Genomic DNA, 12,866 nt, shown 5'->3' with positions numbered 1-12,866 from the left:
TTCCCATCACCTTCAAATACTCTGAAAATTGAATAATGACCTATACACCAATGGCCTGAATTTGACTTGTAATGTGATTGCAGGAACCAAGTATCCTTTGGAACCCTGTTTGAGAAAGCCTACCTAGATCACTTCCAAGAGCTTCTTTTCATCTCATAAGAATTCTTCAAAAAAGATAAATTCTCAGACAATCTTCAAAACCCTGGTGATGTAATGTGCCGACCAAATCAGGGTGAACTCCCAGACCTGGAGGATAGTTTTTCTTGCTCTCCTCCTGTGTTCTGGAATTGGCTCTGCTGTTTCATCCATCTGCTGAATTGGAGGGGCTGTTTTGGGCGGACTGACTCCCATTTTTCCTGGTTCCTTTCAGCTGCAGTGTAGCAGGCAGCACTGGGAGTTCACGTCTCCCTCTGATCTTTTCAGAGGTCCGTTTTCATGGTGAGAACCAGTTAAACTCCTTGGTATTGTGTTATCGGTCTCACGCTGCTTGGCAAGAATTCCTCAGAAATTCTAAAATATGGCAAGCATCCACTTGACAAACTTTGGGAAGACAAATGAATTTCTGGGCCCACGAGGGGCAGAACACAGTCTATGCAGGGCCTTGGAAAATGACAGGGCTCTCTGGGCCACACTCTCACAAGGCTGCCTGGAGATGCTGACCAACTGCTTCATAAAGGAGAAATAATGTTTTCCTTTAAGAATCCTGATGTGGCAGGAGGCCCTGCCAAGGACTCCCCACCCAAAGAGGGAGACTTTCAATTGGAATAACTTCACTGGAGCTCTTGACAAAGACAGTAGCTATTAAAAGGCTCTTGGTTAGTGGAGAGGCCATCAGCCACCAGGGAAAGCAGGAAAGGGCTTATTTTCCTGGCACATCTACAGTTGAAGGGACAGCCACACCAGTGGAGAGGGGCACATGCATCCCTCCTTATGTGGATGATGTAACCAAGTCCCTAGGGGCTGTTGGGCCCCATAAAGAGAATCACCTACTTGGAGTTGTTGAAACGGTCATATGCAAAGTAAATGGCAGGTCTAACCTAAGCATCTCTTAGGCTTGGCCAAAGCCAGCCCTTTAGACTTAGAGAGAGTGAGGCTGGGGTCTGGGAAGCTCTAAGTGACATACAAGGCATGATGGTTGGCTTCCCAAGTCTATTGGCTCAAATCCTACAACACACTAGCCACCCGTGATTCCCAATGTGTCTTAAACACCCTTTACTGCTGTGTGTGACTCACACTGTCAAACACCAGACTTGAAGGCACTGGAGAACAGGGCCATGCTCTAATCACTGATGTTGAGGGCTAAGCACATTCTAGTGGTTAACATGTGGTTAGCCACTGAACCCAATCCAGTCACCACACATGCCATTATTTCTACGGGAAGATGTTTTCCAAATTCCATACATCAGAGCTACCAATAAATTTCACTGCACCAAATATTTTTGGCGAGTAGGTACAGGAAAAACAAAATAGAGAAAAAGAGACAAATTGATTTTTGGAAAGCCAGCCATGACCCATTGGGATATCCCTATATTAAGTAAAGGCAAAATTGACCTCTAAATATATTTGCATGACTGATGAGTTCTGACAAGAATTTGGGGCCTTAAAAGAAACAGAACTTTCCTAATTCTCTAAAAATGGATATGTTTGTCACTCTTCTTTTAAAACTCTTAAAGGGATTTCAGAATTATTAATTAAAACTAATAGGCCAAGCTATTCTGTTCTATGAGTGCCCAGAACCACCTTCCTGTTCGGATCTCAGGTACTATTCCTGTTGGAAACTTCCTTAGTTGACATCTGTAAATCCAAGCTCATCTCCGTGTGAACCCTGCAGCCTCCAGCAGAGCATCCCCTGAGCCATCAGAGATCTCTGTGGATAGATGCGGTACTCCTGAGTCCCCGGGCCTAACTCGGGCAATTTAGAAAACAGTAGGTTTAGAATTTTAAATAACTGGATTTACTACTGTGAGATCTGCCTCCAACCCACTTATGGAAAATTCCAGTTCGTGGGCAATGCCTTCTATAAACCAAGCTATTTTATGTGGATTTACAGGAAGTATTCTTGGTAAAGGGAAGGACTCCAGAGATTTGGGGAAGGGGGAAAAAAAAAAAGAATTTCCGGAAGCTTTCATTTTGTTTTTAAAAACAACTTAATTGCTGATTTTTCTTACCGAAGGGGAGAGAAGAAAACGGAGAAAGCAGAGAGCCTTCTGGGGGTGGGGCCCTGTAAGCAATCTTCCTGAGTTCATCAAGTAGAAAAAGAAGTTTCCCTTTTCCTGAGCACCCAAGCACATGCCACAGAGCAGTTTCTGAGGGGAGGGTGCAGGAAACCGAGAAGGCCTCACCCTGTTACTAAATTCACGGTCAAGGTGATTCATTCTCCTCTTTGGATATTTGATCTATGCTTCCTCTCAGGACTTCAAAGATGACTGGGCTGGAACACAATGAGGAGGGAGCAGCCCCAACAGGACCTGGAAAATATTTCTCCCTTTATTCAGTCATTTAACCAATAGCTAGCGAGCGAAGGGCCTCCCTGGGCCCCTCCCTGGGGTGGAGCAGCAGACCCTGGTTGCAGTCTTATAGGGAGCTCAGACACAAACCACAGAAGTAACCAGGACCAGGGACAGCCAGGGAAGAGGCTGAGGCCAGGACAGAGGAGCCCATTGGGCAAGATGGGAGAGGTGTTTTTGATTTTTAAGTCAAATTATTCTGAATGAAACTCTAAAAGTACTGATTTTACTCTAAATAAAAACCTATGATCTCAGTTCCTGGATGGAATCAGAGGACCGAATTAAGGCGAGGCTCTGTGCTAGTATATCTTTAAAAATTATCTGTTCATGCCTCAGTTTCCCCCCTTCGGGGACATCTACCCTTCTGTCCTAGAGTACCTTCATGGGAATGAACTTGAGCTCAGCTGGAGAGCTGCCTGTGAGGCCTCCTCTTAAGAAATATCATTAGATACAAATTCGGAGCTAGACACTTGGGTCACAGGTGGTCTGCCAGACCTTCAGGAAGAAACACAGCCCCCAGGCAAGTGTCATGGCGCATACCTGTAATCCCAGCTACTTGGGAGGCTGAGTGAGACAGGAGGATTGCAAGTTTGAGGTCAGCCTGGACAACTTGGCGAGATGCTGCCTCAAAGAAAAAAGGAAAAAGAAAGAAGAAAAGAAACACAGTTCCCCTTGCTGGTGATGAGAGACAATTGTATAAATCCAATGTCAAAACATTAGTGACACTGAAGGTCAAAGTGGTGCTTTCTTTTAAACAATGGGAGAGAAAGAAGACAGTGGCCTGCTCGGGGAAGGTAATTAACAATTTTAGAGATCAAGGAGAACCAACACTAGCTTTTGTGTTGTTAGAATGCAGACATACATTTCTGGGGAGAATTTGGCTTCAGTAAGAATTTCACCACCACAGGATGCAATGTTGGAAGTGCCTGGTCAGATTTGCTTCCTGGCAGTAGAACTGTCCGAAGCAGGGACATTAGAGAGAAGGAAAAATTTCCATAAAGAGGGGCTTTCCTGTGAACGCCATAGTAAACAGCTATTGCTTCCTCCACATTTAGAGTTTTGTGATGTGGATTGGGGGCAAATTGGATATAGCTGAAACACAGAGTCAATCATTCCTTATCCATGGCCTCTCCTCCACCCAGAGTCTCAGAAGAGGAGTGGAAGGTTCTTGGGACAGCTCTGATCTCTTCCTGCAGGTATAGATTCCTTTGCCGTTTCTCATTCTTCATCGACAGCTGTAATTTACTACAACTGTCTAGCTAAGGAGCAGTACTCTGATTTTCCTAGTAGCCTCTTAAATGTTACCACAGGCCTGGAAAGTCCCCATGAAAGCACTCTCCTGGTTTTGTAATTACCATGCTGATCTGAGCCGGGATTACTGTCGAATGCTACCCAAGCCAAGACGCAGCTGGTGGGTGGAAGAGTGAGGCTGAGGACTGGGAAGGGAGTGGTGGGGTTTGGGGGGAAGCTGGGATTTTGAAATGTGGGAGAGACTTGGAATCCGGTGGGCTGGAGGACATAAATGTCTAAGTAAGGCATTTCAGGGCGACGTGGCAACAAATAACTCTTCTGCACGATCCTTGCAGGTGCTCCAAGAATTCAGCCTCCCACCTGTCTGGTTTGTGACCATTAGTGATGGTTACTTTGCACTTAGGTCAATCCCAACTTTTGAAACCTGACAAGAAGCAACAATTAAAAATTAAGAAGACTCCTATAGTCATCCCAATGTTTTGGGTGCAGAAGCAGAAGGAGGAGAAGAAGAAGAAGGAGAAGGAGAAGGAGAAGGAGAAGAAGAAGAAGAAGGAAGGAGGAGGAGGAGGACGAGGAGCCACAAAATGCTGCTGACCCTCCTTTCCATCACAACAAAACGGTACCAGTTCAGAAACTGTGAACTCCATCCCAACATCAAGTGTTTCGAGGAGAATCACTAAGAATAATTCCAGCAGGATAGACAGTGCTTTAGAAATGCTGTGTTGAGAAGGAAAAAGGGGGATTAAAAGGGATGTTCACAGGACTGGGGATAGCTCAGTTGGTAGAGTGCTTGCCTCAAATGCACAAGGCCCTGGGTTCAATCCCCAGCCCCCCGCCCCCACAAAGATGTTCCTGAAAACAGAAAGTAAACCAGTCCAGTGGAGGATAGGGATGTTGTGGGAGAGAGGCAGAGGGAATGGGACTATACTGGGCAATGAAACCAACTAAATTGTGTGCATTTATAAATATATCACAATGAATCCCACTATTTTGTATAATTATAATGTACCAATAATAATTTTAAAAAGAGAACAGACATCAAAATTCCTACAACTCCAAAAAAGAGTGATTTAGAGGTAAGTGTGTATCTCATGGTGGAGTCCTGGGTTTGATTGCTGGCCCCGCCTCCCCCCCCTCCAAAAAAGATTTATCAAAAACAATTGTACATGTGGAAGGGGATCCTCAAAGGCAGGGTTTATCCAAATGATGAACTTTTTGTGCTTATCTGTTTGCTTGTGTCCAGGAAGAGACCCTACAAGTCTCTCCAGGCAGGGAGTCCACTCCTCTGTAAAAATGGGGTGGAAACAGCACCTGGTGTTGCATCTCACACATGTTATGGTGTGAGATGCTCCCTGTGGGCTGTCACCAAGTGGCTGCTGACAAGGAAGGAAAGAGAACATTCTTATCTGGATCCTCCGCCTACTCTTCTGCCCCTAGGACAATTTACCAGTTACATAAAATCCCGTTTCAACACTAACAGTCTGAGAGGAGGAGAGCAATGATGTAATGCTTCCAATCAGGACTCAAATATGGCACTTAGTGGGGAAACGGTGAAAACCAAGCTCTGCCAGGGCCGGGGGTACCACCGCACTGAAGATGAGCTTTAAAGGGCTGGGGCAGAGAAGCTATGAGGGACATGAAAAGAACAGAGATTATCAGGCTGTCGAGGACAGAAATGGGTGATGGCCATCAACTTAATTCAGTTTCTTCTCGTCTGTTCTGAGTGAAGATAAGAAAATGACCGCCATTCTCCTTGACATGTGGATACTTACATACTTAAAACACACAAAGTCACATAACTATAGACACATAATATTAGAACAGAGGAAAAAAATCACAAGGGGACACAGAGTTCAGCTTGTTTACTTTACATCAGAGAAACTGAGAGCCCAGGTGTTTAAGTCAAGAGCCTCGGCCTCTCTCGGGCCAAACCAATGGCAGGGAGACTCACATTCAGGTCCTCTGCTGTGACTGCCACCAACTACACTTTGCTACCTGGAGGCTGGAGGTCCCCATTCCCGTGCCGTGGTTTTCAAGAGCTCATCCTCATCTCAAGTCTCACGTCAAGTTCTAAAAATGCAGAGATCCCTGCATTAAGGGCATTCCTCTAACTGGGCGAAAATACACTCTAAGCATGCTGACCAACTGTTCTCCATCTCCATTTAGAGAAGAGCAAGACGAAACGTGCTTAAACTATTTTAGGCAAGTTCAGTCAGAGACAGACTAAAGAGGGCCACCCTGGTCCCTGCCCTGACAGCCACAGTAACTTAGCCATCAGCCAGCATCTCCAGAACCAAGGTGGTGTTCTCCTACTTCCAGGTAAAGTCCAATCCTGAAACAGTGACTGTGCCCTCCAAAGGAAATACTGCAGAGTCATCAGTCAGCACTCAACCAGGCTTCATGAAAAAAAACAATTTCACTTAGCTCAGAGACATCACAAAGTTATTAAAACCTCCATTATCAGCCTCCTCTCTCTAAAGTGAAGGTGGGGAAATCACCCTGGTAGGAGAAGAGCAACACGGTGCCTTTCTCTTGAAGACACTTTGACACTGGATCTATAGACAAAGATTTGAAGTTCTATTGAGAGAGTTTAGTTTTCTTTCTGGTTTCAGAGGATCCCAGCAATCCTATCAATGTGCAAATTGCAACATTAAGGAAAAAAAAAAAAAAAAAAACATCAGGCTCTTCTCTACCAAATCGGAGTACATTTGTCGTCTCTGATCTCTTATCAATTACATGATTGAAACACATGCATTCTGTCTCTTACTATTGATGTTCAGTGAGTCAAGAGAATACATTTGGATATTTTAATTAATGTAATTGAGCAGGCAATATAAGTAATTTACTAAATTTCTTAGCTCTGAATTTTGCTTCTTATTGATGTCAACAAAGGGAATGTTATTCTTGACTTGAATTAAATGGATTCCATATCCAGGTCAATATTATATTGACAGCTAACATGTTGTTCTGAGAAGCTAATTTCCACCAGATGGGTCCATCGCTTCTCCTAAATTATCAGCAATTACTAACCTTTACCAGCTTTCTCTCCAAGCCTGCTCATTTCTCCAGATCCTACAAGTAGCAGATGGTGACTCTGAGCCTCTGTTCCCCTGCTTCTTCTACTTTGCTAACTGTCCATATCTTTGTGTGAATTCTATCCTTCCTTCAAATTCCACTTTCTCCATGAGTTTTCCCCTGGTTATTCCAGCCCTTGGCAATCCCTCTTGTACCTGCATTTTCAAGTTGCTTCTAAGATACGTGAGTCACATCATATTTGAAACATGCTACCATACAAGTATCTGTACTGCACACTTGCCACGTTCTATTGGGGAACCTCTAGATAGAGCCAGTCCTCCAGGTCGCCTGCAGCAGGAACACAGTGACCTGGCTGGAGGGATGTCTCAATCCCCTATCAGTGAAATGACATTTGTCTCCACGGGCCATGGCTCCTGATAAAATCCTAGCAGCTGCTACATATAAAAGGGCAAAGTTCAAAGTGCTTAGATTCCTGTTGCCTTCTCCTAGAGCACCGTGTGCTTGAGGGTCACTGGGGGAAAACAGTTCTGCTTCATTGTCTCTTCACTGTTGTTAGAGAGTTCCTTTAAATTAAAGTAATAACTTGATGTTGGCAGAATTAACTATTAAGCTGAAGAGTCATTTAGATAATAGCCATAATAAAACAAGGTTTCACAAATTGAAACCAACACCTCTAACTATAATGAGTTTGAACTAAAGCTGTAAAGCTGTTGAAGCCATGGAGGGGGGGGTGCGTTTTTTTGTACGGCATACACAAATTTGTTTTTAAATCTGAATGTGCCAGGCTGGGAGCAGACAGAAACCCCCAGGGCACACAGCTGAAGAACTGTCTGGCATTTCTGAGAACAAGAGGGCTGTTCTGTGCCTTCTGGAGAATATTCCTCCATTGGACAAACTTAGTTCAGGCACGAGTGGTAGTGCTGTCAGCTCTGCCTCCAGTGTTAATGAATCAACAAAGTGTGTTTAAAAAGTGATTTTAACGGTAACACACATAAAACAAGGTCATGCGCTGACCAGTTGACGAAAATATTGTGACCAGAATGTTGTGACCCAGCAATCTGCACAACTCAGAAGCAAACTCATTTGCAAACTTCTGCTCAATTCTCAGGCTCTTCCCTCGCAATTGAAGGCAACAGCCCCCCTTCTGGATGTTCAGGCTGGAAAACCTCGAATTATCCTTGACTTCTCTCACCAAAACCCCACTTCCGATATCTCAGAAAATCTTCACGACCGTGACTTGGAAATATATTTGGAATCAGACAGCGTCTCATCACTTCTGTTGTTACCAACTTGGTCCAGGCCCATATTATTTCAGCCCTTCTAATTGGTCTCTCTTCTCCCACCCTGGCACCTCTCCACTGCCGTCTATCCTGATTCCAGGCTCCACCCCAGGAGGATCCTGTTAAAAATCAGATCATGTCCTCCCTTAACTTAGAGCCTCCAATGGCTAGGCATCATCCTGAGCCAAAGCCAAAGTCTCTACAGTGATTTCCAAGTCCTGGTCAGTTTACCTGCTGCCCCTGACTTCTCTGGTCTTCTATTCCTCACCCCCTGTTCATGCTAGTCCTTGCTCTTTTCTCACATACTTCTGCCTTAGGGCCATGATACTGTGCTTGGGTGTGTTCTCTCCAATATCAACATGGTCAGCTCCTTCAATTTTTTTTTTTTTTTGGTACTAGGGATTAAACTTAGGGGCTTTAACCACTGAGCCACATTCCCAGCCCCTTTTTATATTTTATTTAGAGACAGGGTCTTGCTGAGTTCCTAAGGCCTTGCTAAGTTAGTGAGGCTGGGTTTGAACTCAAGATCCTTCTGCCTCAACCTCCTGAGCTGCTGGGATTACAGGTGTGCACCACCGTGCCTAGCTAGCTCCTTCATTTCTGTCAGATCTTTACCCTGTGTCACCTTAATGATAGCTGATGGATCACACCCCTACACAGGCACACGCACACCCTTATCCTCTCCACCACTTTATCTCTCCCAGTAGTGCTTACTGCCATCTAACAGATACATTAATTTACTCAGCTATTGACTTATAGCGTATCTCCCTCCCCCTTGAATGCAGGGCCAGAAAGATGAGGATTTTTGTCTGGTTTTCTCTTTTTTCTTTCTACTGATGCATTGCCAGTGCCTCAAACAGATGGAAGGAAATCCATAATTCTTCCATGGAAGACGAATGTAGTACTCAATGTACACTGTCAAGTTCACCTGACTACCTGTCTCTCACAACACTGAACATTTTGAAGGCAGAGAGGGTACCTTACTCAGATTTGCATCCAAATCCCAGTCACTGTATACAGTGCACAGTAGGAACTCAATAAAGGTATGTTGCATGAATGGAAGGGGAGGAGACAAAGAAAATTTGCTAATATTTATGAATTTTGTGCTTTGATTCAATTCAACAAGTATCCATACAGAGATGAATAAGAGTTGATTAATGATTGAGAAAAAACCCATGGTGCTGGAGAGAGACACAGATAAACATAAACTCTAAGGCAAGGTAAGCAGAGCCACCATACTGCAAAGGACCAAGAAAAATAATTAGGACAAGATGGGAAAGGATGTGGATTGAAGGAAGCAGCTAAAAGGAGGTTGCATTTAAGCTGGGTTTTGATGATTGAATAGGAGCTTGCCATGCAGATTATGGGGGCTAGAAATGACTCCAGCTCAGGTTATGACTGCCCAAGGGATGTTAGTGAGGATATGAGCTCTTCCGACAGCCCCTTCTCTGCTCTGAAGTCGTGTCCCCTCTCTACGTTCACTACAAGGTCAGACTCTCAAGGAGTCTCAATGCTCAGTAAATATGAACAAACTGGAAAGCTACTATATCCCCCACAGTCTTCCTCTCCCTCATCTCCTCAAAACAAAAAAAAAGCAAAACAAAAAACTCTGTAACTGATGACAGAATCATGCAATGGCTTGCCCAGCCGCCCTTTAAAGCAGGGGACCCTTCTAAACATTGCTTCTGGATTACTATTGCTTGACACAGCAGCAAATAGAACCAGACCTTCAGGTGGCAGTCACTTAGAGACACATGGAAACCTCTATTCCATGGGTTTTGCCAACAGGCAGAGGAGCGAAAATCAATCTAGAAAGTGCTAGAGCTTTTCAACATCAGAGTCCAAAATGAGAACAATAGTGAGATGCACGTGTAAACACACACACACTCCTGGTCAGAACATTTAAATCACAGCCCAGGAGCCAAGTCCCTGGAGTGGAAAGTGGACATCAGGAGCTCCACAGCCTGGGGAAAGTAGCTTGGCCTGGGGACATTGCTGAAAAGAACACAGCCTCGGGACCAGGAGATGGGCCCCCGCCATGACCTAACAGGCCTTCTCATTTCCTAATGGCGACAATTCTCTGTGGTTGGAACAGGATCCCTGCCCATCTTTTCCAGAAGCCGGAGGGTAGGCTTGTCTCATTCATTTTTATCTGCTGCTTGCACACCACACACGCCTGCATTTCTGCCCAGCCCCTGGCATACATGTCTCGCTCCACAATCCAAACCCAGCACCTCTCTTCTGTCCTATCCTGGGAGAAAAGATCGCTGTCTGTGTGCGGCTCTCCTTCACGGCTACACTGGCCTCTTAAAAATGTTCAGAGCTGCACCAGGTGCATGAGCCTGTAATCCCAGCTACTTGGAGGCAGAGGCAGGAGGATCCCAAGTTCAAGGCCAGGCTATGCAACTTAGGGTGATTCCATCTCAAAATAAAAATACAAAGATATGGGGATGCGCCTCAGGAGTAGAGTGCCCCTAGGTTCAATCTCCAGTCCCAGAAAAACAACAAAAACTAGCCCGAGCACCTCCCGCTCTCGCTCCTGTGCATAGTCACCAGCCAGGGACAGGAGCCTCCCATGGGAGAGCTCCCCACAGCTTCTCCACCCTCCCACTTTTATGCCATGTGCCTCCCTCCTTCTCCATCTGCTCCCTTCCCTTCTCTTGTTTTACTACCTATTCCTCTCCCTCTTCTCTTCCTTTCTTTGATTTACTCTGAGAATCAAACAGTTGCCAGTTTGACGTGACATCCTGATTTTGCCAGGCCTTAAAGGGCCATGAAGGGGCTGCAAGTCCGCTGGGAATTTCCCACAGTGTTCTGGTGCCTCTGGACCCAGAGATTGAAGCCAACTCTTCTTAGTTCCCTGGGAAGGTTGCATGGTTGGTGCCAAAGATGCACAGGAAGGATGCAAGCCAGGGGGTACTATTTCCTCTTCCCGGGGGCTCACCCACTGTCCTCATGGAGAAAGGCCATCAGGGTTGGTGTGACAAGAATCCAGCCTTGTTCTCCATTTTCCAGTCTCCTTTCTCCCTTGCTCTCAGATATATGTGGCTGAGACATACACCCTGTCTTTGGGTGTTTGCACAAGTGCATCTTCTGCCCGGAACCCCATCTTCCTAACTCACCCGTGGCTGGCCTATTCCTGTCACCTACATAAGTGCCCGTGTCTCCTCCTGGTCCTAAAGTCAGTCCTAACTCCTTCTCACCCTGTGTTACTCTACCGTGTGCACTCAGTTTTATTTTCCTCCTAGCACTCATGATCTGAAATGGTCCTATTTATTTGTTTCTCTCTGTCGCTCCAACTACAAAGCAAGCTCCGGGAGGGTAGGCTCTGTGTCCTCCTTGTTCACAACCTCACCCTTGGGTTCAGAATGAAGTGGGGTTCCCAGTAGGCATTGTGCTGAGCGAGTGAACACATGGATATAAACAAAGGTCTCAACATGTTCACCAAGAGTTCTTGCTATGGTGTGGAGAAGTGTCCCCCAAGGCCTTTGTGTTAAAGATCGGGTCACTAGCCTATGGTGCTTTTGGGAGATAATAGATAATTTACGAGAGGTGGGGCCTAGCGGGAAGTGTTCTGGTCATTGGTCATGTGCCTTTGAAGGGGATATTCGGACCCCAGTCTCTTCCTCTTTCATGTGTCAGCCATGAGGTGAATGGTTTTCCCACAGGCTCCCCCGTGAGGTGCTGCTTCACCACTGTCCCAAAAAGCAACAGGACCAACTGCTTATGGACTGCAGCTTCCAAAACTCTAAGTCAAAACAGATCTTTTCCCTTCAGAAGCTGACTCTCTTAGACGTGGGTTCCAGTAACGGAAAGATGACCAATAGTTCCTATGGCCTCCCTCCAAGTCCCGGAAGACAGAAGATGAAGCTCAGCATTCAAGCGTTCAGATCTGTCAGTACGTTCTGTGCATTTCGTATGTGTGGCACAGGATCTGCAGTTCTGATTTTAGGAAAAGCTTGAATAATTCCTGGCGTGGCCAGTACAGATCAGGATGGGCTATCTCAAGAGAATGACTTTATCTCGGTTTGAACCAGGTTCCTCGTATCAATATTTCCTCTCTGGCGGCATCTATCTCAACATTTTGAATGTTTTATTGTGTCTGCACCTCATTGTAATCTCAATGTTTCCCTGTAAATCACTCAAAAATAGATACATGCAATATTTCTGGTATTAGAATCCGGGAATTCATCCAAATTAATTGCAGGCCTCCAGTTCGGCTCCCAATCAAATCAAATAGGATTTATTCTCGACTGTTAAAAGGTTTCAGGGGAAATCACTTCCCTGCTAACTTGTTCCAGGGTCTCTCAATATTTTTATTCTTCCCTCAAGAGAAATGAAGGCCACTGTGATCACGTGCCAGACTCGCTCGAATGCCTAAAAAGACCCAAGGAGTTGACGTGGGGACACACACACACACACACACACACACACACACACACACACACACACGTGCACATGCTCTGCTTACCAACATAGCCAGGGGTTCCACAGGCAGTGGACATCACATCTCCTTTGCCCTCCATTTTTGACAATCCAAAGTCACTGATCATTATTTTGGATTCTTCATCTTGACTGTAGTACAACAGATTTTCAGGCTAGGAAAAAAAGAGAAAGATGAAAATTATTATTTTTTTTTTAAAAAAATCATGTTTAAAGCTGGGTTAAGTATGGGAAACTCCTCACCAAACTGCAAAACCTGTTCATACTTAAGAAAGTCCTTGACCTTTAGGCACAGCAGGTGCACCAATGAAAGCAGCCTTGGTAGGCATGGTCCAGAGGGCGGCAGGGA

At 45.3% G+C, this 12,866-nt stretch overlaps 1 protein-coding gene across 11 annotated transcripts in view; it reads right to left on the bottom strand.

The window, feature by feature from the left end:
- Camk1d (calcium/calmodulin dependent protein kinase ID) overlaps positions 1–12,866 on the bottom strand; it is a 392,784-nt gene that overhangs the window by 42,088 nt on the left and 337,830 nt on the right. For all 11 annotated transcript variants that reach the window (XR_013426686.1, XR_013426687.1, XM_078023259.1 and 8 more), the window contains one exon: positions 12,546–12,672. Coding sequence is in view for 9 of the 11 variants with exons in the window: in XM_078023259.1 (XP_077879385.1) it covers positions 12,546–12,672 (127 nt within the window). In the remaining 2 variants the exon portion in view is untranslated. The remainder of the gene's footprint in view (positions 1–12,545; positions 12,673–12,866) is intronic.

The sequence above is a fragment of the Ictidomys tridecemlineatus genome, chromosome 10 (assembly GCF_052094955.1).
Source record: "Ictidomys tridecemlineatus isolate mIctTri1 chromosome 10, mIctTri1.hap1, whole genome shotgun sequence".
Lineage (NCBI taxonomy): Eukaryota > Metazoa > Chordata > Mammalia > Rodentia > Sciuridae > Ictidomys > Ictidomys tridecemlineatus.
The sequence above is the reverse complement of the archived record's forward strand: the minus strand, read 5'-3'. Positions and strand labels throughout refer to the sequence as shown.